Consider the following 25,376-nt stretch of genomic DNA (forward strand, 5'->3'; position numbering starts at 1 on the left):
GCCCCGGCCCGGGGTCTGCAGGAGACAGACGGACAGGATCCCTCGCTGCCTCATCCCCAAGTTTGAGGGGCCAGGGCCAGACACGAACGCCACAGCTCACAGCAGCCCAGCGGTGCCACGTCAGATATGGCCACTGACGCCAGGCCTTCCTCCTCACCTTTGAAACACCTCACCGAGTTATAAACCAGCGCTCTCGAGGTGGAAAGGGAAAAAGGCAAACACTCTTGTTTGGGGACATAAACGACCCAGAGAAGGGCCATGCCACACCTGTGTCCCTCTACCTTTCGTGTGACTCTTAAAGGGAGAAAAAATGTCTACAGCTGTAGCACCCTGAACACGCCCCGTGTTGTCCGGAAGGCAGAAAATGCATCTTACTCTCCTTTTCCCTCAGTGTTGAGAACAGGGAAGGCCACACTGTATTCTCAATAGATACGCGTGCAGTAAGTGAACATATATGCATAGTTCATACTGTGAGAGTAATTGTGGCTTCAATAAAAACTCTGTAAATTCAGAAACGACAACACTTGGTTGAGTTTCCAGTTCCACACGACGCTGGGCTGGACTGGACCCGGGCCCATGTGCTGGCCCCTCGGGTGAGCACAGGCTCAGGGCATAGCCCCTCAGCACCAGGCCCGGGCCCCGTGGCTCATCAGCCTTCCAGATGTGGGTGGGTGTAGAACAGGGGTCACCAGTATCCTCTCCAAGAAGGACAACAGTTGGGGAGGGGGTGAGAGTGGGTGAGGCCAATGGTGGGGAAGAACCCCCAAAGGGCAGGATCGGGAGGCCACCCGAGAGGGCCGCCGCATCTCTCTTATTCCAGGGAAGAATTCCTTCCTAAGGGGTGGCAGACGGGTTCCCCTGCAGAGCGGTGTCTCAGCGGGGCTAGAGCGAAAATGCTCCTCCCGCCCCGGGTGGACACCATTCGTCATCAGTCACCTCTCCCCACAGGCTGCATTCGCCACTGTCCCTGCTGCAAAGTGGACACCAGCAAGTTTCCATGGGCCGTGGGCTGGCAGGTGCGCAAGGCCTGCTATCGCATCGTGGAGCACAGCTGGTTCGAGAGCTTCATCATCTTCATGATCCTGCTGAGCAGCGGGTCTCTGGTAAGGGGAGGCAGGGTCCCTGCCCCCGAGCCCTCCAGATGGCGTCTCCCACAATCCCAAGGCCCTGGAGCCGCAGTAGTGAGCTCCCCCGGTTCCTAGCCTGGAAGCCCCCAAGCTTGGCTGGCGGGACAGCTGCAGCCCAGCAGGGCGGGGCGGGTACTCGCGGTGCCCACGTCACGGCCTGCTGAACCCGGCGGCTGGTATTTCAAGCAGCAAGGGCATGCGTCCCACTTTATAGACGGGGCAACTGACGCTCAAAGGTCTTGAGGCACTTGTCCCAGGTCACCCCGCTTGTCAGTAGCAAAACCTACCTTTGCCCTCATTGGACCCCCAAGCCCCTGGCTTTCTACCCCCCGAGCCTCCCAAACACTGGCCTTCTCTGAAGGCCCGGGACCAAGACGGCCATCCTTCTTCATCTTGCAAGTTGAAGCCCCTTGCAGATACTATTACCTGTTCAAAGCTCACAGCAAATGATCACATCGGCCCTTGTCAGGATGTAATTGCCTGGGGAGCTGGTCTGAAGGCGGATTCCGAATCGGAGCTGGGGTGAGGCCTGAGAATTTGCATTTCCAGCAAGTTCCAGGAGATGCTGATGCTGCACACCGCACTTTGAATAACAAGGCCTGACAGGCACAGAGATTCTGAGGAATTCCTAAGTCAGGGATTTTGAGTTAGGCCTCTGAAGCCCCTTGCTGAAAGCCCAGCTTTGTAGGACGAGGAAGGATGCTTCTGACAGTGCCGTGGTCTCACGCTCCCTGCACAACCTCAGCTAATCTTCCCGAGGGACCAACGTAGATGTACACACAGGAAGGGACTCATCGTTCCCAGGTGTCTGCACCTTATGGATGAGGAAGTCACAGCCCAAAGACACAAAGGGGCCCAGCTAATTAGTTAAAGGTAGGACGAGAGGCCCTCTCTCTTGACTCACGGCTCCAAGCGTTTTCGCTTGTTTTGCCCTTTGTGTGTCATTTACTCCCTAAAAAGAATCTACTGGATATCTGGGCACCTACTTAAATGCCAGATTTCCCGGGAAGGGTGCCAAAACCGCTGAGTGTGTGTCCTCAGCCTTGGGGGGGGAGCAAAGGCAGGTGAGAAGACACGATGACCAGAAGACAGGTGACTAGGCAGGCAATGGCACCAGTCCCCCAGAACAGGACTGCTCTGCCACCGCGGGGGAGGGTGTGGCAGCATCGGAAGGTGCCACTGGTGGTGAGGGTCCACTGCTGTCGCCGGCTCTGCAGAGCATTGGTGCACAGGCCACGTTGCAGGGCCAGAGGGGGCTGAGCAGTGATTTCCCCTACCCTTCCCTCTTCCCTGTCCTCCCTGAAGAGGACAACGGTCACATTTGCTGCTGACAAGGTACTTTCCTTATTACCTCATTGGCTCCTGTCTTTCCCCATGGGCCTTCTCTCCTCATTTCTCTTGTCCGCGCTCCTCTGCTCCTTCCCTTCTTTCTGTTCTCCTCCACTCACCCCAGCTGCTCCCCTCTCTCCCAGCAGGGAGCGCGGATCCTGCACCAGCTGCTGGGCCCTCACCTCCCCATCTCCTTCCCCCAACGGACTGAACAGGCTGGCACCAAATTTAGTCTTCCTTATGCTTTTACTTTGAGTACTTAAAAAAAAAAAAAATAACACAAGTTTTCATCTGACAAAGTAAAGTGCAAAAAAAAAAAAAAAACTTGGAAATTATGGCAAAATGTAAAGAAAAAATATCACCCATTTTCCTATCACTCAAAGAGAACCTCACTTTGAAAACATTTTGGTATACTTCCTTCCCATCTTTCTTATGCATATAATACATAAATATTACAAAACTGAAACCACATTTATGCATTCTGTAATTTCTCAGTAAATTCTCACAGTAAATATACTCCTACTATCTGATTTAGTGGCTACAGTGCATTCCATTACGGACGGTGCCACCGTTTATTTAAATAATCCCTGGGTTTACTTCTAATAAGCATTGAATAGTCTATGTAGACTCCTTTGAAGACACTGGCTTCTTTCCTGTCTTAGGTCCGGTTAGAAGCAGAACCAGAAGCAGGGCTTCTTGCACAAGCAGTTTGTGGAGGGCACACTCCGGATGGAGCCCATGAGGGAGGCAGGACGGGGAGAGGAGCTGCGAGGCTCCCATGAGGTCCAGCCTCTGCCTGATCCCACGGGAGCGACGAAGCATTAAGGGTGTCACGGAGCTATCCCACCTTGATGCAAAGGGGACAGTCACTGGCTGCGGCTGTCTGCAGATGTCCCAGGCATTTCTGCAGGGGCAGGCAGTTCCCCTCAGCCCAAGGAGGTCCTCAGGAAAGGGGGCATCCACCAGCCGTTAGTAGCCGACCTCACAGCAGCTGGGGGACGGGTGCACTGGACCCTTGGGTCAATAACGTCTCGTGTTCTTCGGCTAAATTCTTGAAGGCAGCATTGCTGGGTCTCTTTGATTCCCTTTGCGAAATTGGCCTCCCAAAAGGCTGAACCGGATTTCAGCCCCCAAGGCAGGTATGAGAGGAGCCACTTCCCCACAGCCACGGCAACACTGGCCTCACCCTGGTCCTTTTTTTATCTTCACCAGTCTGATAAGAGAAAAACGACATCTCTTCCTTTGAAAATCCTTAATTACCAGTGAGATAGAACATTCTTTTTCAGAGGTTCATCGGCGATTCTTACTTTCATTTTTGTGAACTGCCTGTGAACATCCTTTGATGCTTTTATTTTTAAACCGAGTCGCGGTTAGGTTCCCTTTGGTTCACTTCCAAGCCCCAATTTGAGAAGGTTTCCTTTCTCCTTTGCTCTCAGCATCCCTGCAAAGACTAAGCCAGGCTGTGTGCCCCGTCGGTTCTAGGGGGTCCTGGTTTATCTGTCACAGTGCCTCCTCCCCTATGGCACCAAACCCCCCGCACCCACGCCAAACAGAGAAAACAAAACGATATGGGCAAGCCGGTTCCCAAAGCCCTCCTAGGGGCTGAGGGCAGGGCTGGCTGGGTCCTTCGCTGTCAGTGGGCTCCAGTGCTGTGGGTCCAGGAAGCCTGCCATTCTGCCCCCTTTCATTCTTCCTTCCAGGCCTTTGAAGACTATTACCTTGACCAGAAGCCCACGGTGAAGGCCTTGCTGGAATATACTGACAGGGTGTTCACATTTATCTTTGTGTTCGAAATGCTGCTCAAGTGGGTGGCCTACGGCTTCAAGAAGTACTTCACCAACGCCTGGTGCTGGCTGGACTTCCTCATTGTGAACGTGAGTGGCTCATTGGCGCGTGTGGGGACTGGGGCCCCGACTTGTGAGGACGGATGGCTGCAGCTAACGCAAAGAAAGCTTGAGGCCTTGCTTCACGGGCCACTCCAAAGAAAAGTCTCGAGCACTTAGCAAGGCATCTGAGAATAACCCTGCACACCGGTGAATGGTTAGATCAGGCAGTAGATGATTCTGGCACAGTGGTGGTGCTCAGGTGAGTCGTCAGTTCCTAGGTCTCCATCCAGAAAGACCACTTGCTGTCCTCTGTCTTCTATGTCTAAAGCAAGAGGACACATGTGGCTCTCAAGGGTCTTATGCCCTTGCATCCCTTGACAGGGCTTTTGGACCTAGGGGAGCCGAGGACTGCACAGCACAGGGAATCTTCCCACCTGCTGACTCAGTGGTCCTCAGCCCTGGCTATACTTTAGAATCACCTGGGGAACTCTTAAAAATACAATGAACAAATGCCACTACTCCCAGAGATTCCGATCTCTCTGGTCCTGGGTGGAGTCCAGGCATCGGTGTCTTATCAAAGCTCCTGTACGTGTCCAATGTGTGCGCAGCCAGACCGAGAATCACCGTGCTTGCCCCACCGGCTTCTCCCCATTGGCACTAAAAGAGACAAAGGGTCCCTTTGGAGAGGCGCTGAGCAGGAAGCTCATGTGTTCATATTCATACTAACCTTTGGCCACCAACCCCTGCATCAGAGGGGTTACCAAGTGCCTCCCATCTGATAGACTTATGTCTCCTCACAGCTGTGAAGAGACCGTCTTCAGTGAAATCCCCTAAGAGCCTTCTTAGCCCCCAAGAGCCAGGAGTGGTCTGTCCCTCATCCTAACCACCACAGTCCTCTATCTCTGTCCAGGCCCTTGCCCTCTCGGCTTTGCAGGATGGCTGCCTGAGTTGCCTGCTCACTGCAGCACAGCTACGGGTCCCCGCAGGCGGGGGGAGGCACGTGCTGTGTATGTCTCTGCCTCCCACACTCCAGCAGCCACCAGCACCAAGGGCTGCACATCAGAGGTGTCAGGAACTGTGTCTGTATTTGGTGCTTGCCTCCTGAAGCTGGATGGGGTCCAGTACAGAACATTCTGTCCAGCCTCCTGTGCTGGCAGGTCCCCCACAGCAGGTCTGTGCACTCAATTCTCATCTTTTCCTGATACCAACGTACTGGAAGCAGCAAGACGCAGCACTGCAGGGATTAGCTAGGAGGCCTGAAATCCGAGTCATGGGTGATAGCTTTGTGCATATAAAATTATTATTCGTAAGTGAAGGAAAAGTGTTTTATTCTGGCTTCCCACCTCTGTTAGGGGCACAGTCGCTCTGACCTACACTAGTTTAAGCCCCCACCACCTTCAATGGTCACCCACTCATTCCATCCATCCTCTTCCTAATTCTTTCTTATGACCATCCATCCTTCCTTCCATACATCCCTCCTTCCCTCTATCCAGCCATTTGCTCTTCCTTTTTCCATTCTTCCAAACACCCATTCACCTTTATTTCTTCCATTTATCTTCTCTGTCAGTCCTCTCCCTCTTTCCATCTATTCTCATACTTCTTTCTTTCTTCTCTTCTGCCCATGCATTCATCCTAACCTTTCTTTCATCTATCAACTGGTCCTTAATCCTTCTATCTTTCTACCTTTTGATTCACTTTTCTATCTGACTGTTCAACCATCTAGCCATTCTCCAATCTCTTTCGTTGATTTATTCTATCCAACTCTCTCTTCCCATTCATCCATCAATTTACCTAGCCATCCATTCTTCTCCCTTTCATCTATCTCATCCACCCACTATTCTATACTTCCATATTTTATCCTTTCTTCTGTCTTCCATCCTCCCCTTCAACTATCTATTCTACCCATCTTTGATCCTTTTTTTTTAATTTTTTTTAATGTTTATTTATTTTTGAGACAGAAAAAGACAGAGCATGGATGGGGGAGGGTCAGAGAGAGAGGGAGACACAGAATCCAAAGCAGGCTCCAGGCTCTGAGCTGTCAGCACAGAGACCGACGCGGGGCTCTAACTCACGGACTGTGAGATCATGACCTGAGCTGAAGTCGGACGCTTAACCGACTGAGCCACCCAGGCGCCCCCCATCTTCGATCCTTTAATTCCAAACATCCTTCCATCTTCCATCCATCTTCCTTCTTTCTCTCCTTCCTCTCATCCATCCCAACACGTTTCTATCTTTTCTTCAATTTATCAAATGTTTATTTATGACTACTGAATATAGTATTGTCTTATGAAGTGCTCTGGGAGAGACAGAGGCCAAGAAATAAGAACTCCCTATCTCCAGGAGTTTAGGCTATAATCTTCCAGCAGATAAGACACACAGAGAGAAATAAACCTATTATGGGGCAGGGGGGAGAGGTGAGGAGGTGAGCACTGCTGGAAATAATTAGTGTCTTTGGGACAGAGAGACATGAGCCTATGGGGGTGGGGTAGTTGGGAAGGCTTCATGTAGGAAGTGACATTAGATGTAGGGCTTAAAATGAACAGGAGCATTGCGGTGCAAAGAGAACTGGGGGGGGGGGGGTGCAATCTTAATTAAAGGGTGACTGAGCAAAGGCACAGACACAGGCACATTTAAGGAACAATCTTATTTGGGTAGAATATGTAGGTGAAACTTGACTGAAAAAGGAGTCTGCAGCTATGGAGTCTGGAAACTAACCCGAGGGTGATAAAGTACCAGTAAATGTTGGGAGTAAGAGACACACATGATTATAATAAAATTTGCAGTGGAGAATGGATGGAATGGACACAATCCTAGAGACCAGTTGGGAGGCTAGTGGCCTGAGCAGTGGGAGTGGTGGTGGGCTTGGATGGAGTGACCCCAGACCTTGATTGCTCCAACCACAGATTTTGCATGTGAGGCAGCCCTCCCAGGGGGCTGAGAAAAAAAACTGAATAGGGCCCAGCATGAAACTCCCTACCCTTTGTCAGCCAGACGGCTGGGTGCCACCTGCTGGTGTTTGGAGCCTTGCATGGAAGAAGAAAGGGGGTTCTTTCCATTCCAGCTTTCTGTGCTGGTGGAATAAGCTACTTATTTAGAGAATAGACATTGCTTGAGGCTCTATGTAATTCATATGTAAACCCCTTCCTTTCTGAAGGTCTGGTGTACATCCCCACCTAGCTTCCAGGATAAGCCAAGCCTGAATTCAGCCCACCAGTCATAGTGCAGTTGGGGTCTTCCAAGATTGGGTCACAGTCTCTGGCAAGCTCAAGCCTATGCATATGGTACCACCCTGGCACCTTCAAAGTTTCTACAAGGTGTGACCATTTGTCCACATCAATTTGTGTCCTTTGTAGCCCTTGGTCAACACTTAAAAAAAGTGAAAAGCTGGCAGACCAATAGGGAGTCACAACCCAGTCATTATATCTCAGCCCTCTGTCAAACCTGGATTTCATGGACCATGCCACACTCTTACTCGGACTCTAATTTTATACAGGGTGAAGGTATGACCTGGACTGGCAAGGCACTGACCCAAGGCCACAAAAAGAATCAGGGGATGAGAGGGAATTAGACCCCACCCAGACCAGGACTCTTTCCACTCTACTTTTCTGAGAAAATACAGCCGGGGCTCACTTTGTGTTCTTCAAAACAGACTTTCAGCCTAGGCCCATGAAGGGATATCATCTCTCCAAGTCTCTGAAAGTTGAGTTTCAAGGCTATTGGAGCCTGGCTGGTGCCTCAAGGGAAAGGGAAGGTAATATACAGGGAGCTTGACCACCTACACACCATAGGGTCGTGGTGTGCAAGACTGTTTTTCTTTCTCAGAGGTTCAGAGAAGTGATGAATGAAATCTTTAATAAAGGGGAAGAGATTGAATTCTCTCTAGACCTTTCACTGGAGTTTGGAATAAGATGGAAGTCAGGATGATGACTTGGACAGAGACAGGGATTTCCTGTCTCCTTTTACCAGGACCTTCTGGAACCTAGAGTAATACTTTTGCTCTCTGCCTGCACTCAGATCTCCCTGACAAGTCTTATAGCGAAGATCCTGCAGTATTCTGATGTGGCATCCATCAAAGCCCTTCGAACCCTCCGTGCCCTGCGGCCCCTGCGGGCTCTGTCTCGATTTGAAGGCATGCGGGTAAGATCTACCTCCAAAGTGCTCTGGTCTGCAGCGTTTAGTACCCCCTTGTCCTCACCATGCCCTCCATGCCCCTGACCCAACTCTGGGCCCACCCCCACAGGTGGACTCTGGGTCCTCACCTCCTGCCGGGACTTTGGTGGCACTGCCATGTCCTAATGCTCTGGTTCTCCTTCACGTCCCTTTGTGAGCTCTCTTTCCTTCCCACCTCAAATATCACATCGAGCAGCACTCAGACTCACCCCTTCCTGCTCTTAGTGAAGTGATCCTGCCTCAACATCGTTTGCCTCCATCTCTCCATCCTGCCTCTTGTCCTTATTGCCAAAATTTTGGAACACTCCAAACTCTTCATCTTTCCAAGGCAAATGAGCCTTCCCTCTGCCACTCCATTTAAATGTGGTGGCACCATCAGTTCAGCACCATGGCCACCACCCGCCAGAAAGCATCCTGTCCCACCCAGTGCAGCCATGGGGTCCTATGGATTCTTCCCTTTCATCCATTCCTTTCTTCACCCATTGCTGTCACCTCCACCTTGCCCTGTCTTCCTCACAATGGAATACTCATAAGCCAGACCCTTGAATTACGGGGGGGTACAAGGGACCTTTATTTGTCCTCCTCCTCTTCCTCATAATTACAAAAGGCTCCAGGTACTGAAAGTGAGGTTTTGCTTTCTTCCAACACTGACTCAAAGAAGACATTCTGTCTTCAAAAACAAAAGTAGACTTTATTTTTTTTAAATCATTTCTTCTACATTTTTTAGCATGGAATCTTCTGTAACAAAAAAAAGTAGACTTTAAAAATTCATTTGTATCTTCACAAACACTAGCTTATGATTGAAGTAGTTTGAAATTTATTTTATTTTATTTTATTTTATTTTATTCTATTTTATGTTTATGTATTTTTGAGAGAGAGCGAGCACGAGTGGGGGAGGGGCAGAGAGAGAGGGAGACACAGAATCCAAAGAAGGCTCCAAGCTCTGAGCTGTCAGCACAGAGCCCGACGTGGGGCTCAAACCCGTAAACCAGAAGATCATGGCCTGAGCTGAAGTCGGACGCTTTACCGACTGAGCCACCCAGGTGTCCCTGAAGTTTATGTTACCTCAAGGTTGCTGCTTTACAAATAAGCAAGTTCGTGAATATGGTTTTCAGTGATTCTTGACCGAAGCACACCTTAAACTGTATTTGTTAAAGCTCCTTTAAAATTGCATTTAAGAATAAAGCAAGGTCCTAGAAGTCTGTATGTGCAAGTACAACACACACACTCACACCCTTATATGAACATGCGTGTACTTGTAAGTTCACCCCGTCTTCTCAGTCCTGGAGAAAGATCCTAAAACCTGCTTGGAATGAAGTTTAGGGAGAAGATCTAAGGCCATCTTCAGCTACCAAGAGTCTCTCAGTCTTCTGAGTCTGAATTATTGCCCTAATTAACCCACTTCTCTTTCTGCTCCCAAAAGCCACTGGTCTTGAAGCAGGCTGAGTGAGTGTAGACAGAAGTAGGATCCAGCAAGAAGGGTTCCATATCCTTTTACATTTCCCCCCAGGTGGTGGTAGATGCCCTGGTGGGTGCCATCCCCTCCATCATGAACGTTCTCCTCGTCTGCCTCATCTTCTGGCTCATCTTCAGCATCATGGGTGTGAACTTCTTTGCTGGGAAGTTTGGGCGATGCGTCAACAAAACCAATGAAAACCTTTCTCTTGTGCCTTTATCTATCGTGAATAACATGTCTGACTGTAAAGATCAGAACCACACTGGCAGCTTCTTCTGGGTCAACATGAAGGTCAACTTCGATAATGTTGCAATGGGTTACCTCGCCCTTCTGCAGGTGGTGAGTCCTGAGATCAACCATGTTTCTTCCTTTGGCTGCTTGATAATGTGGAAGGTCTGGGGTCTTCCGCAAAATGCTATGTAGAGACTTTGCAAGGGGTAGCACTCAGTGTGAGCTGAAGTCACTCCCCATTCCTATGGACTAGCATGAGGCCAAAGAGCCTCACCAATTGATTCAATGTCACAGTGGTGCACAGTGGTGCAATTAGACAAGTGTGGGATGGTAGAATAGAATGGAGGGATGAACCTTCAATGGGATTGTATCAGGTGATGACTTAGAATTCACTACTTACACAAAATAGACATGATACAGCCCCCTGTTCAGTCTTCTACTGCATATCCTCTCCTAGATGGTAATATTCCAGTCTATTGTAAGGATAGAAAGTGCTGGTGGTGATGACAGGCAAACACATTTACACTTCCATTCACTCATGCATTCATACCTTGCCTACATCTTGTTCACTCAGTCCTCCATTCAGTCAGGGGTTGATGCAATTGTTATATATTTGTCACGCAGTTACCCACACCTTCATGCATCCCACTATTTGTTCATGCGTTTGTTCAACAAATAATCCCTGGGTAGCTGTGGTGTGCCAGGCACTGTGCTTAGCCCTGGCACACATGGAAGATTGGTTCCAGGGGTCCCATGCTTTATGAGAAAAACAGACAAATAAGTGAATCAAAACAGAGTTCAGTGTAGATGATAGGCAGACACTGAGTGGCCTCTGCTCCTTGTTTCCAGGCAACCTTTAAAGGCTGGATGGACATCATGTATGCAGCTGTTGATTCCCGAGATGTGAGTCTCAGCCTGCTATGACGACTACCTGCCCCTCCGTGCATCCCACTCACATCAGTCTATTTGAAATGGACTGAGGGTGGCCTTGGTACCAGAAGAGGCAGTCCCCCAACAGCCTGGCCCTGTCCCTCCCTGGAGCAGTGTCCAGCTGGCCCTCTACTGAGTGTTTAAGCCAACCGCACCCGTTCCCCTACCAGGCACACTACCCAGGCTTTCGAAGCTTTTCTGCTCACCATTGAGGAAAGTATCAGATAACCACTCCAGAACTGTGTACGAGGGCACTCTTGGGCAGAGGCAGGAACAGCGTGGTGGCTAGGACAAGGGTACTGTCACATCAGCCAGGTGGAGGAGATGGGTGCTGCTGGGGCAAGACCCTTTGCTGCTGTGGCAGACAGTGCCAATGCCCTGCCCCAGATCCCCTCAGCCTGCCTCTTGAATCCACCAACGTGCTACATTTCTGATTCTCATCTGAGACTTGACTTTCTTCAGTGCCTTACGGCTCGCTCGGCAACCCCTCCCCCAAGGGCGGGGTTTGAATGTCCAAAGGGGCTGCCTCACAGATAAGTTTTGGGAGTCTGTAGAGAAGTGTTCCAGCTTCCCTGTGTCTTAGAGGTACAATTCTGAGGTGTGTTCCACACAGTTTATTGGAGAACCCCAACAGGATAAAGTGCCTGTTGTCCCCCAGTGCTTGCCTGCTTAACAACACCCCCTTCATCAACTTTTCTCCTGCTTAACCTCCCCCTCCCTCATTCCTGCTTCCTGGGATCACCTCCCAAATAAACCACCCACATCCGTGTCCTTGTCTCAGGGATGAGCACAAACATACACCCACTTGCTCTCCATGCCTCACTTTGTCTGTTCACAGGTGAACTTGCAGCCCAAGTGGGAGGACAATGTGTACATGTACTTGTACTTCGTCATCTTCATCATTTTCGGTGGCTTCTTCACACTCAATCTCTTCGTTGGGGTCATAATTGACAACTTCAATCAACAGAAAAAAAAGATAAGTGGGGCTCAGGTGTTTTTGCAGTGGTGGTGAATCTTCCACTCCTTGTCCCCTGGCCTCATGACCAAAATCAACACTACTCGCAGCCCTCATGCCTGACCGGGAGCCCAATTTTGACCTGTAATACCAACTCCCACCTTTGCACCCTGAGCACAGCCCTCACCCCTGCTGATGTCCTGGGGCTGCTGCTAGAAGAGTTACATTTCTCTGTGTCAACAACGACCCTGTTCCTGCCTGAGTCCCCACCCTCTCTCCCAGAATGCCAAGGTCTTCCCAGCTAAAGCCAGGTGCATTGGATATGTCCCAGGTGACCCTTGGGAAATATCAACAGGGAAAGAAATGGCCCCAGCACTTGCTGCCTCTGTCTGGGGCTATGACCCCCCAGAGCACTGAATCCAGGAGGCCTCAGGAAGGGCCAGAGCTCCAATGTTGGCAGAATCCCAACCTCCTTGGGAAGAGTAGGAAGACCCTCACCTCCATGGATGCTGACTCTGATGAATAGGAATCCAATCCCAGATAATCTTTCATGTTTCCATTACAATATGAGGGTATTAAAGGTAAAAATGCTTTCTTGTTACCCTCCATTAATCCTTTCATTTAATCCCCTCCATTCCTTTGAGGTGGATAGAGCAGAACTTTAGACTTATGTAAGCCAAGATCCAGAGAAAAAAAGGGTCACATGGATAAATCACATAGCACAGCATTGAGAGCCCAGAATTGGTTGTGACATGACACAAACCTAGGCTTGCATTCCCTGCTCAACTATCACTATATGGCTGACCCTGGCAATATTAAAAACTTCTCTGAGCCTCAGGTTCTTCATCCATTCAATGGAGTTAATATTACCTACACAAGGATTCTGGTAAGAGGTAAATAAAACTCTGTACAAGAAGCACCTAGTTTAGGGCTGAGCTACTGTATTATTATTGTAATTTAGAATAAATGTCTAATGGTACAGGCATCCCACCTGCAGAAAATCCTCAACCAGAGTTCTGGGGATAAGAAGTGGGGCCCTTCTCTGTCCCAGAGGGGCTCAGCAAGGTAGCTGTAAAGGCTGAGCAGTGTCATCAGCACCCTAGAGGGTTTTGAGACCATTCAAGCAATCCCTTCTCTCATTTTACAGATGAGGAAACTGAGGCCTTGACAGGGAGCTGGCCATGTTAGGTGATAGAATGAGAAAAGCCAGTGATCAAATTGGGGGAGAAACTGTGTTTGCTGACTCCTTGCTCCAAATTTTCAGTGTGTCCCCACCAAGTGCTCCCAACCTCCTGCCCCTGCCTCCAGCCCCACCAAGATGTTTCTCCCATAGATCTCCACAGATCTCAGCCCGCATCCCCACATTTGCAGTGACTAATTTACACGAACATGCTGTTGAGATGGGAAGATTTCAAATTATGTCAGGAAGTGAAAGGTGAGGGGTTGAATGAAGGAGGTCTAGAGGGTCCTTAAAGAAACCCCAAAACTAAGGGAAGAAGGCATTTCCAACAGTGGAACTTAACTGTAACCGCAGAGGGCAACACATGTGGCAGGGCCTTAAGAGAACCAATCAAGAATTCTCCAAGGAATTCTTGGATAAGTCAGTAATGGTCCTCAGCAACTCTTCAGAAAGGGGTTAAGCGGCTGGGTTTCAGGGTCTTTGTTCCAGAAGGCCCTGAAGGAAGCTCTTGCCCCTGGCCGGAACTGTGATTCTAGAAGCCTAGTGGATTTGACTGTAATGAGCAGGCTAGATTTAAGGCTCAGATTTAAAATGATACTTACCTTCTCCTGGGGTTCTACTCTCAAATGCCCCCTACTCTGTTGAGGCAACACCTCTGGGTTCTTGAAGAAGAGAAACAGGCTTTGTTCCAGAGTCCCAGGCAGGGAGTCAGAGCTGGGGCTCAGTCCTATCCACTCTGTCACTGTTTGTGGCACCCAGACAAGGCGCTGCTTGACTCTGGCCTTGACGTGTCTTTCTACAGAGAGGGGAGTAGGAGGAGATGTACTTCTTCTCCAGCCTGCTCTGATTTTGGTATCCCTGGAAATTTCCATTGCTTTAATAATAGTGGTGTGTGCTATCCCCTCTCATACTTAGGGGGCCAGGACATCTTCATGACGGAGGAGCAGAAGAAGTACTATAATGCCATGAAGAAGCTGGGCTCCAAGAAGCCCCAGAAGCCCATCCCTCGGCCCCTGGTAAGCCCCAGAGCTTCCATCCAGAAGAGTATGTCTGGAAATCCAGGTGACAGCCTGTGCCTGTGCCTGTGCTGCGTAGGGGTTGACCAGTGCTCTCTGTGAAGCAGTAAATCTGGGTTGTGTTTGGGGATAAGGTAACGAGAGTTCCAAGACCCAAGGAATGAGAAGACTGAAAGAAGCAACTGTGGTATTCTGGAGTGAATATATCTCCCACAGTTACTCCAAATTGACCTGTTTAAGGAAGTACTGAGTTCCTCAACCAGTTTAGGGTTAAATCACAAGTTTGGGAACAGGTTAGGCTAAACGATAGTAGAGGTGGTTAGAGCCCTGAGATGAAGGGTTTGTGTGGCTGTACATCATGATCTAGCCTCCATACATAAATCTCCAGCCTCACCCTACATTCCACCCCATCTCTATAGTAGACAGAGAGGAAATGGCCAAAACCCAGCCCCCTGGGATCCTGGCCCCAGTGATGGTCATGGTCAAGTGGCACAATAGGAATAAAAAGTTGTGTTTAGACTAACCAAAACTTAGAGCCATACTCCACTTTTATTCTTTATTCACAAAGACCCTAAGAGACATGCCATTTTATTTCTCCATTAAATGCAGCACCCAAACCATACGTGTTATCACCTAAGTTCTTCTCAGTCCTCCACCAGAAGATGGAAAATGTCAAACCTCTAGTTGGCCTCTGTTGAGAGTGGATGAACAGGTTTGGGAGTGGGAGTATTGCTATGCTGGAAATGTACAACTGAACTTCTTCCAAGAATTTCTGAGCCATCCACTCCAGTGAATGGAATTGGCATCTTGTTCCTTTACATAACCTTTCTGTGGTTAAGATGTGGTATTTGTGAAGAAAACTACAGGTGCTGCATAGGGCACAATGCCATTAGCCTTTCCCCCCACCAGGGCAAAACCTAAGAACCTGCAACAAAGGAGTGGACCTTTCCCTAGAATTAGAGAGACATACATTCTGTTGGCCATGGCATTAGGATTTCTAAATCAAGGCATGGGGTTTGCATAAGTGACTAAAAACTTCATGAGCACACAGCCTTGAAAACATTTACAGGAGGAAAAAAATGCTATGGTTTTTGGATGTATTTTACTTGGAAACAGTGGTCACAAATGTATCACTATGCTCAATTCTAATAAGAAGTGTTATAATGGGGGTGTCTGGGTGGCTGAGTTGGTTGAACATCTGACTTTTGAGTTTGGCTCAGGTCATGATCCCAGGGTCATGGAATTGAGCCCCATGTCAGGCTCGACACTGAGCATAGAGCCTGCTTGAGATTCTCTCTCTCTCCTGCCCCTCTCCCCCACTCATGCTCTCTCTCAAATAAAATAAAAAATAAAAAGAAGTGTTACAATGAGGGGTGATAGGATGTTCAGACCTCTGTAGAGGGAGAGATTTCCTTCCAAATCCCCATAAGAATCAAGATAACTGGGGTGGAATGAACCTAAGGGAAAGCCCTTAAGGCTCAGGGAGTATCCCTCTGTCGGCCAGGTTAACGGGCAGGAAGGGGCTCAGAATTAAAAGATGTAGGTAAATGACTGAGCCCAGCCAATCAGCATCAAGTCAGGGGAGAAGGATCCTGAGACTTACAGATAATAAAGCAGCTGAGTCCCTGCTGGCCATCACTGGTGCCTAGACCAATGCTGAGTCCACAATTGAACTAGACACTAAGGGGTCTGTGCTAGGGACATCCCTTGGCGAATCATGTTGGTACCTTGCCCTATACACTGCTCAATCTCTCCATAACATCTCAGCGTCTCCCCTTTTATCAACCAACCCCACAGGCCACCATACCTTCCTCCTGTCAAGGAGAACAATTTCCCTGAGATAGGATTAACCGAATTTCAAAAAAGGGCCCTGGAGAGGACACTATCTTAATACAAAAGCAGGAACCTAATGTTGAAATTCCAGGCACTACAATAAGAGTGGAAGACAATGGTTGGGCAGGAAGACTTATAATGAAATCACCATTTCTCCCGCTTAAGCCATAACCAAGACCCTCCAAGGTTGGCACTCAGGGAAGCCCTCACATGGATAAGGAAAGTGAGACATCACAGCCCAGCTGTATTTCTGAGATTCATCATCCCGTTGGATGGGAAGGGGGTGTATTACTAATTAACTATCAACACTGTCCTAGCTTTAGTGGAGGAACACGGCTCTCTCCTTAATACTCTGTTCCAAGCACAGCCAATATAATTTTCCCTTTGTTCCCCTTATCATAGCTGAGGCAAGACCTGAACATTTAATTAAGACTTTGAAGTCTTAGAGGTCCCAAAGGGGAAACTAGCAGAGCAGGGGCCCAAGCAACAACTGCATATGGCTTTTCTCCAGGGCCCAAAGCCTTCCCCTGCCCTCTCTCCTGGCTGGCATCCATATTGCAGGCAACATCTTGGTATTCACCACCCAGTGGGACAAGCCTGATCATCTGCCCTCCTCAAAGGCCAGACCCAAGCCAAAAGAGAAATTCCCACTCCCACCTAAGACTCACCTTCCCAGATCCAGCTCTCTTTTCACTAGACTATTAACACTGGAATGCTCACCTTCTTCCCTTAGTAGTCCCAATATGTTGACTGGTCAGATAAAAGCTGAGCATTGACACAGTAGTTCTGCCCCATAGGTGCATGGGTGCCATTTCACAGCAGGGTCAACCTGGGACACACACACACACACACACACACCTCCACACTACTGGCAAAGCTCAAGTTCTAAATTTTATGCTTCATCCATAGCAAAGACTAAGACTTCCACAAGACTGGGAAATCTCATTCTGTAACATCCCCTGCTATAGAAATTACTAAAAGCAGGTTTCACATACTCCCCTTTATAGGAAAATAATAGGCTCTAGAATATCACATCATCAGTCACCCACTTCATCACCTCTGAGAGCACTGAGGGTTGCAGAGAAGTGATCCCTGCCCACAGGCTAAGCCAAGAGCAGCAAGCCACTCCATTCCCCAGCATACAAATATCTGGGACGAACTCAATGCCCACATCTCAGTAATGCTGTCACCTGCTCTGTTCAATTACAAGTTGTGTGGTCATAATTAGGCCTTTATTTTTCTTGCCATTTTCAGTGATGAAATGGAAATTATTCGTGGCTCTGCAATCCCCCTCCCACTCCAGAAGAGACACGGACCAGCAGTTATGCCAAGATCCAGGCCCATTTGGGTCTGATCCTTTACTCCAACCCCACAGAGTAGCAACCCCTCCCCACCAGGAAGCAGAAAACAAGATCCAGCCTCTGTCACAGCCCTTCTCCTCTCTGTCTGCTTTGCAGCTTCTGTGAGCTCCCTGGTGAGACTCATGACAGGGTCCTCTCTGCCTCCACTCATGCAGAGCCCCAAACATAGTACACATTCAGTAAGTGCCTATTATACACAATAGATTGGCCTTCTAATTTTATTTGAGGTATGGGTAATTCAGAGCTGTCCGTTCTGTCATCCATTCATTCATCTATTTATTGAGGATCTATTTCATGTCAGGTACTTACTAATTCGCAGGCTGGAGAGATTGCTAAGAGAGAAAGAATAGGGTGAAGAGTCCTGCCTAGACTGAGCCTTGAGGTGCTCTAACATCTATGGGTTGCATATAGAAGACTCAAAATAGAGCAGCCAGAAAGGCAAGAAAAGAACCAGGAAAGTAAGGGATGATGGAAACCAAGAAAGGATAGTTTCAACATGGCCTGTGTGGCAAGCAATGCTGAACAGGTGTCCATGGACTTACATTATGGAGGTCATTGGTGATCTGAATGAGAACCATCTCAGTGGCAGGATGGGGACAAAAGCTATGTTGGAGTGAGTAGGAAACAGTGATTGCACAACATGCCTTTAAGAATTTACTATAAGAGTGGAGGGGAGGAGTAGGGTGGTAGGTTGTAAGGTTCAGGAAGATTTTTCTTTAAGCTAGGAACAGCTGGGTTATTAGAGATTTAGCTAAGGAACCAAGAGGTAGTAGCCAAGAGAGGCCATATCTGGCCAAAAGCCTCACTCCTCAGTAATGAAGCCAAAGGACCAGGAGGTTGGCAAGTGTCAGCAGTGAAGAAGAGGTAAAGGTGGGCTACATAAATGACACAAGCTTCAGAGGAGGAAGGGTTTTGCAAGCTGCAGTAGGAGCAAAGTTCCGGAAGATACAATGGGAAAAGACAAGGACCCCAAGCCTGTCCCTTTGACCTGGGGGACCTGGGGTGGGGGAGAATAGCAGCCACTGAGTTTGCAGTTCTTTGTTTGTTTGTTTTTGTGAGAGAGAGCGAGAGAGAGAGTGCTGCATGAGCAAGGGAGGGGCAGAGAGAGAGGGAGGGAGAGAGAATCCCAAGCAAGCTCTGCACTAATAGTGTGGAACCCAATGTAGTGCTTGACCCCACAAACCCTGAGATCATGACCTGAGCTGAAATCAAGAGTTGGACGCTCGATTGATTGTCCCACCTAGGGGCTCTGAGTTTGCAGTTCTTGAACTCATGCTATGCAGGCACTATGGGAACACAATGTTAAATGAGACATGGCCCCTTCCTCAGAGTTCACTATCCAGCAGAGAAGAGAAGCACACATGAAATGCTAGAACTCAGACTGACTACAAAGGCTGTGGGAGGAAAGAGGAAATGAGCAATGTGGTATGATGTGATTAGGGAGATCTCCCTGGAGGAAGTGGGGCTTAAGAAAAATGGATCACTCCAGACTATTTGGATTTAGACAGCCAAGAGAAGGGATGGGAAAGACTTTGCAAATGGAGCACCAGCAAGGACAAAAAGTGCCTGATGACTTCAGAGGGGTGAGAAAGATAACAAGGACTTGAATCGAGGCATTGAGGTAGAATCAACTAAGGATAAGATTTTGAAAGGAGTAAGGACAGGACTTAGCTTCTCTCTGGATGTGGAGTGTGAGCAAGACAAGAGAGACAGGCTTTAGAAAGCCATCTGTGGAGAGCACAGCCTCTCTAGATGCGTTGTGTATGTTGGCCAGTAAGGCCCTGATATACCATCTCTTGTTTTCTCAGAACAAGTACCAGGGCTTTGTCTTTGACGTTGTGACCAGACAAGCTTTTGACATCATCATCATGGTCCTCATCTGCCTCAATATGATCACCATGATGGTGGAGACTGATGACCAGAGTGAAGAAAAGACAAAAATCCTCAATAAAGTCAACCAGTTCTTTGTGGCTGTCTTCACGGGAGAGTGTGTCATGAAGGTGTTCGCCTTACGGCATTACTACTTCACCAATGGCTGGAATGTGTTTGACTTCATTGTCGTGGTCCTCTCCATTGGGAGTAAGTGGGCTCACAGCTGGCGGGGAAGCCCAGCCTCTGCTTGGGGTTGTTTGGGTTGTTGTTTTCAAAACCAAGAGGGCAACCACCACATTTGTCCAATACCTATTACGTGTTAGAGAGCCCAGTATTTGCTGCTTTCCAAGAGCAGCAGGTTTAAAATGCCTCTGGGCCTCTCGGTGAAATGGAGAGTTTCCATCGGCCTTCTCCATGCAGTCATGAAGGGTTTTTAGGCACCTACTGTGTGCATAGCCCATTTGGCTGAGCTTTGGGGGCTGTTAGGGATAATCACTCCTCCAGAGAAAATAAGATGATGGAGTTTCCCTTATCTTGATGGCCTTCAAAGTGAAGAATGGGTGGTGTGATGTGAGGTGAGTCATAAAATACTTTCTGGAAAAGGAGGTGGTTGCCAGAAGAGTGGGAAATACTAAGAGTGTTCAAAGGAGATTTTTTTTTTTAAGTTATATGAGAGCTTTATTTCAAAATGAAATTTCTTATAAAACAGTGATTGTCCAGGGACGTCTGGTGGCTCAGTCGGTTGAGCGTCTGACTTTGGCTCAGGTCATGATCTCACAGTTTGTGAGTTCGAGCCCTGCATCGGGCTCTGTGCTGATGGCTCAGAGCCTGGAGCCTGCTTCGGATTCTGTGTCTCCCTCTCTCTCGGCCCTTCCCCCACTTGTGCTCTGTCTCTCTCTGTCTCTCAAAAATAAATAAATGTAAAAAAAAAAAATTTTAAACAATGATTGTCCAACCCTAATAATTTAAAAATCAGGAAACATGTATTCAGTGCTACTGTATAGTGTAGAAACTGCCTGTACAAAGGAGATTCTTAAGTCAAGGATCTAGAATTAAATCTCTATAAAACTGTCCACTTAGGGAATGTGAGTGATAGAAAAATCAAAGGATCAATGCCAAGAGATCAATGCTCTTAGGGCCTAGTGTGGGTGTTGAATGATAGGCCCAGTTTTGGGGGACCAATGAGTGTTCAGAGAAAATTAATAAAGTCAGAAGCTAAAGTGGGGAATGGAGCCACCATAGCTGGGTACTTGCTGACATCTGAGGACTGGGATGCATTCCTTGGATCTTCACAATAGCTCTCTGGAGTGTTCTTATCCTCATCTTGGAATTTAAAATTGAGCCTCACAGATTAAGAAAGTGATACAAGGTCACACAGTTTGTAAAGGGCAGAGCTGAATTTAGTCCAGGCTAATGTTCTTCTTCTTCTTTTTTTTTTTTTTTTAATGTTTATTTATTTTTGAGAGACAGAGCACAAGTGGGGGAGGGGCAGAGAGAGAAGGAGACACAGAATCTGAAGCAGGATCCAGGCTCTGAGCTGCCAGCACAGAGCCAAAGGAACCTACGAACCGTGAGATCATGACCTGAGTCGAAGTCAGTCACTTAACCGACTGAGCCACCCAAGCGCCCCAGACCAGGCTAATGTTCTTCTAATGAACTAGCTGCTTTCCAACAATAACCGAGAGAGTGTTCCTGGCCTGCTTGTGGTTTAAGGCAAAGTTTGGCTCTACAAAGGCCAAATCCCACGCGCCAGCTTTACTTTGCATTATAAATATATCCTGACCTGTTATATCATAACTTGCTTACTTTTCATGTCATGGCATAGCTGTGGATTTCATTTTCTGTTGATTTACCATCAAAAGCTAACAGCATCTAAATACAACTTGGCAGCATTTAATCAATCTCCCCACCCAGGTGCTGAAACACAGCCTTGGGTTGTGTTTATTTGTTGGTGAGTTTACATTTATTTTTGTGTTTTGCTTTGTTTTCCTGCTGCTGGTGGTTTTTGTGGGAGGTTTGTTTTGTTTGTTTGCTTTCCCAAAGTGAGAGATTTTAAAGGCCATTTTGATTTTATAATAGAGAAAAGAGCTTGCTTATGTGGGTTCCCATATCAATTCTATAGAAATAAATATACTCAAAGTACTCCAATCTATGATGGGGACACCTTAACTGCTAGTTCCTATGACCCACACAGCAACACCATCCACTGGTTAGAAACAAGTCATAGAGGCAGCTAGAAAACTAGTGAAAGAACCCACCTCTTCACCCCCCTGCCCTCCCTCTCTCCCTTTCTTCCTTCCCGCCAGCAAGACATGTATTGAGTACCTAATTGCTACAAGTATGAAGACTCATTATCCCTTGAAGTACATGTAAACTGGTTGGCTGGCAGAATCTTAGTAGGTTATATAGAAACATAATGTACCCCACACTGTAGAAAAATATCCCAGTTAAATTGACTTTAAGAGAGGGGCTTTCATAAAGATTTTATAATATAATATTATAATTGCTTCTTGAATCTCTTCCCATTTCCTTCCTCCTTCCAACACAATACTGTGACCACCCATATTCATATGAAAAAAGGCAAGTAGGAGACGAAGGTCAAGGGAACCCTGGCAAAGAGAGAGAGAGCTGGCCACCACACTCCTCACCATTAGTCCTAAGAGGTTTCGAATCCTGTCTGACCTAAAGGCCTCGCGTAATCTTTGGTGGGCCCTGTGTCCCACAAATCTTCAAATTAGATATCGTATAGGGAGACATATACATTCTTCATCTTTCCAACTTTGTTTGTAGTTGGGGGTGGGAGGGCTGTAACTGACCCTAAACAAGCCTATCTGCAGGCCCTAACATAGAGTTCAAACACAGCTGGAAATGAAAGAAACAAATACAAGCCATTATGTAGACAGCTGGCCATTCAAAGCCATTCTGCTTTAGCTGTCAGCAAGTTGCCCGACTCCTCAGGCCCCCCTTGTAATTAACACCAGGCTCTGTACAATTATCCACAGGACCATGTGCCAGGAACTAAGTCAATCTTCCCAGTAGGAGATGGGGAAATGAATCACAAGGGACCCTGACCTTCACAGAGCACAGGACAAGGGTGGAGGAAAAGGCATGTCCCAAGGCTGAATTCTCAAGGAAGAGTAGGACCTGTGTCATAGACAGAAATGGACAAGGACTGTGTGTATGTGGAATATGGTGCCATCACTTCCAGCTAGGCTTCGGAAGGTTGGGCTTTGACCATGGAGGTTGACTAAGAGGAAGACATTCCAGATGGAAGGAAAGAAAGATAAGAACATGGTGGGAAGGATGGGACTTATTTCAGAGACAAACGATTTATGCAGTGAGCATGTACAGAGCCCCTACATTATGCCAATCACCATTAATGCTCAGAGGGCCCAGAGTACTTGATTACAGATCCTCACATGGAGGTCCATACAGAGCAGAGACGGGAGAGTGTGATTGCGGCCAGCTTTGTCAAGGCTCATGCTTGTAAGTACTAATTAGATCATTTTCCTCTCTTCTAAAGGCCTGGTGTTTTCTGCGATTCTGACGTCACTCGAAAATTACTTCTCCCCAACACTATTCCGAGTCATCCGCCTGGCCCGAATCGGCCGCATCCTCAGGCTGATCCGAGCAGCCAAGGGGATCCGCACGCTGCTCTTTGCCCTCATGATGTCCCTGCCTGCCCTCTTCAACATAGGGCTGCTGCTCTTCCTCGTCATGTTCATCTACTCCATCTTCGGCATGGCCAGCTTCCCCCATGTAAGGTGGGAGGCTGGCATCGACGACATGTTCAACTTCCAGACCTTCGCCAACAGCATGCTGTGCCTCTTCCAGATCACCACGTCGGCTGGCTGGGATGGCCTCCTCAGCCCCATCCTCAACACAGGGCCCCCCTACTGCGACCCCAATCTGCCCAACAGCAACGGCTCCCGGGGGAACTGTGGGAGCCCGGCCGTGGGCATCCTCTTCTTCACCACCTACATCATCATCTCCTTTCTCATTGTGGTCAACATGTACATCGCAGTGATTCTGGAGAACTTCAATGTGGCCACACAGGAGAGCAGTGAACCTCTGAGTGAGGATGACTTTGACATGTTTTATGAGACCTGGGAGAAGTTTGACCCGGAAGCCACTCAGTTTATTACCTTTTCTGCCCTCTCGGACTTTGCAGACACCCTCTCTGGCCCCCTGCGAATCCCAAAACCCAATCAGAATATATTAATCCAGATGGACCTGCCCTTGGTCCCTGGAGATAAGATCCACTGTTTGGACATTCTTTTTGCCTTCACTAAGAATGTTCTGGGAGAATCTGGGGAGTTGGATTCTCTGAAGGCAAACATTGAAGAGAAGTTTATGGCAACTAATGTTTCAAAAGCATCTTATGAACCAATAGCAACCACCCTCCGGTGGAAGCAAGAAGACATTTCGGCTACTGTCATTCAAAAGGCCTATCGGAGCTATGTGCTGCACCGCTCCAAGACAATCTCCAGCCCCCCAGGTGTGCCCAGGGCTGAGGAGGAGGCTGTGTCACCCCCAGATGAAGCCTTTGTTGGATTCATGGCAAATGAAAACTGTGCCCTCCCAGACAAATCTGAAAGTGTGTCTGCTGTATCTTTCCCACCATCCTATGACAGTGTCACTAGAGGCCTTAGTGATCAAGTCAACATGAGCACATCCAGCTCAATGCAGAATGAAGATGAAGCTACCAGTAAGAAAGCAACTGCCCCTGGGCCCTAGTGAGGACACTCTAGCATGGACATAACCAGTTCTGATGTGACCTTCTGCTCTGTGATAACTCTTTCCCACTACAGGTGGCACCCAGCTACCCCCTCATCAATGCATGCCACCGGTCAGTGTCAGAACCGGGAAGAGAACACAATTGGCGCCCACCTTTGCAGAAGCCTTCATATGCCCACAGGAGTCAGAAGCCTAGAGCATCTCCACTGTGACTACCCTTTTGAATTTCAATGTCAGATGATGTATTCTCTTACTTTCCAGAAAATGTCCCTGGTCCTCTTATTTTGATTGTGACCAGAGCTTACATCTACTGTGACAAACTTCTCAGGACCAGAACTTCCAAAGATCTATGGCAAGGATGTTGCTGAAGGTCCAAGGTAGTCCTCTGTGAAACACCACATAGGGATTGGCAATCTTATTTAGGATTCTGCATGACTGCATGTTGAGAGTTGCCAGACAATTGTTCCTGCCCAGGGTAACATCTGTGGTCTATGTCACGAAAGGCCTTTGAGATATCCATTAAAATTAATATTTTTAAAGGTATATCAAGGCCAATGTTATATCTTAAAGCATCATTTTAAAAAATTGTATGATACTGACATTTGTCATAAATCACTTCTTCACTTTCAGGTTTCCTGATACTATTTTGCAGTTTGAGCTTGAGTCTGGATGGGGCAGGAAGTAGCACTGTCCTGAAAGTTTGTTCTAATCCTAAGTACTCCACCAACTGCCATGCCACCTGCGCCACACTCTTTCCCCTCTGAACCTCAGTTTCCCCTCTTGTAATATTGGTGGGAGGCAGGAGACAAAATGGACACTCTCTATAGCCCTGGCATTTCCTGTTAGAGAACTCAGTCACGCTCTGTTCCAATTTAGATGAGGAAAACTCTCTCTCCTGAAGCTGCCAATGGTCAGACTTTCCTGCTGTGTGGCTAAAGAGGCAGCTTTTGGATACATTCCAGAACCAGTTTCACATCTCATAAGCAGACCTTAAGAAGGAAAGTTTTCACATTTCCCTTGGGCCAAGTTTCCATTATTAGTATAATCAAAAGAAAAGGGACATTTTGAAAAAGATGAACTGAGAGATAAAAGGTATGGTCAATACTTTCTTAAATTCATCCTACAAATGTGATTAAGTAACTATCCTATGACAGGCATGCTCTAAATACAAGCGATAATGGGAACTAAGCCCCAAAGAACTCATTGGACTTAAGCAGTGAGTGAAGAAAGGGTTGTCAGAAGATAATATTCAGCCCAAAGAATGTGGCGGGTCTTAAGATGAAGGAGAGCAAAGAGTTCATGTGACAACATAGGGTATAAAGGATCTTAATGACAGCCATGATCTTCTATTAG

The 25,376-nt window shown here is 47.8% G+C and overlaps 1 protein-coding gene across 1 annotated transcript in view; it reads left to right on the forward strand.

Annotated features, from left to right (window-relative positions):
* SCN10A (sodium voltage-gated channel alpha subunit 10) overlaps positions 1 to 24,665 on the forward strand; it is a 94,084-nt gene extending 69,419 nt beyond the window's left edge. The window contains exons 19-27 of the mRNA XM_053221912.1: positions 949 to 1,103; positions 4,157 to 4,330; positions 8,297 to 8,419; positions 9,963 to 10,247; positions 10,989 to 11,042; positions 11,908 to 12,045; positions 14,116 to 14,220; positions 19,223 to 19,493; positions 22,810 to 24,665. Of these exons, the coding sequence (XP_053077887.1) occupies positions 949 to 1,103; positions 4,157 to 4,330; positions 8,297 to 8,419; positions 9,963 to 10,247; positions 10,989 to 11,042; positions 11,908 to 12,045; positions 14,116 to 14,220; positions 19,223 to 19,493; positions 22,810 to 24,023 (2,519 nt within the window). The 3' untranslated portion in view covers positions 24,024 to 24,665. The remainder of the gene's footprint in view (positions 1 to 948; positions 1,104 to 4,156; positions 4,331 to 8,296; positions 8,420 to 9,962; positions 10,248 to 10,988; positions 11,043 to 11,907; positions 12,046 to 14,115; positions 14,221 to 19,222; positions 19,494 to 22,809) is intronic.
* The last annotated feature ends 711 nt before the right edge of the window (positions 24,666 to 25,376 follow it).

This window comes from Acinonyx jubatus, chromosome C2 (genome assembly GCF_027475565.1).
Source record: "Acinonyx jubatus isolate Ajub_Pintada_27869175 chromosome C2, VMU_Ajub_asm_v1.0, whole genome shotgun sequence".
NCBI classification, from domain to species: domain Eukaryota; kingdom Metazoa; phylum Chordata; class Mammalia; order Carnivora; family Felidae; genus Acinonyx; species Acinonyx jubatus.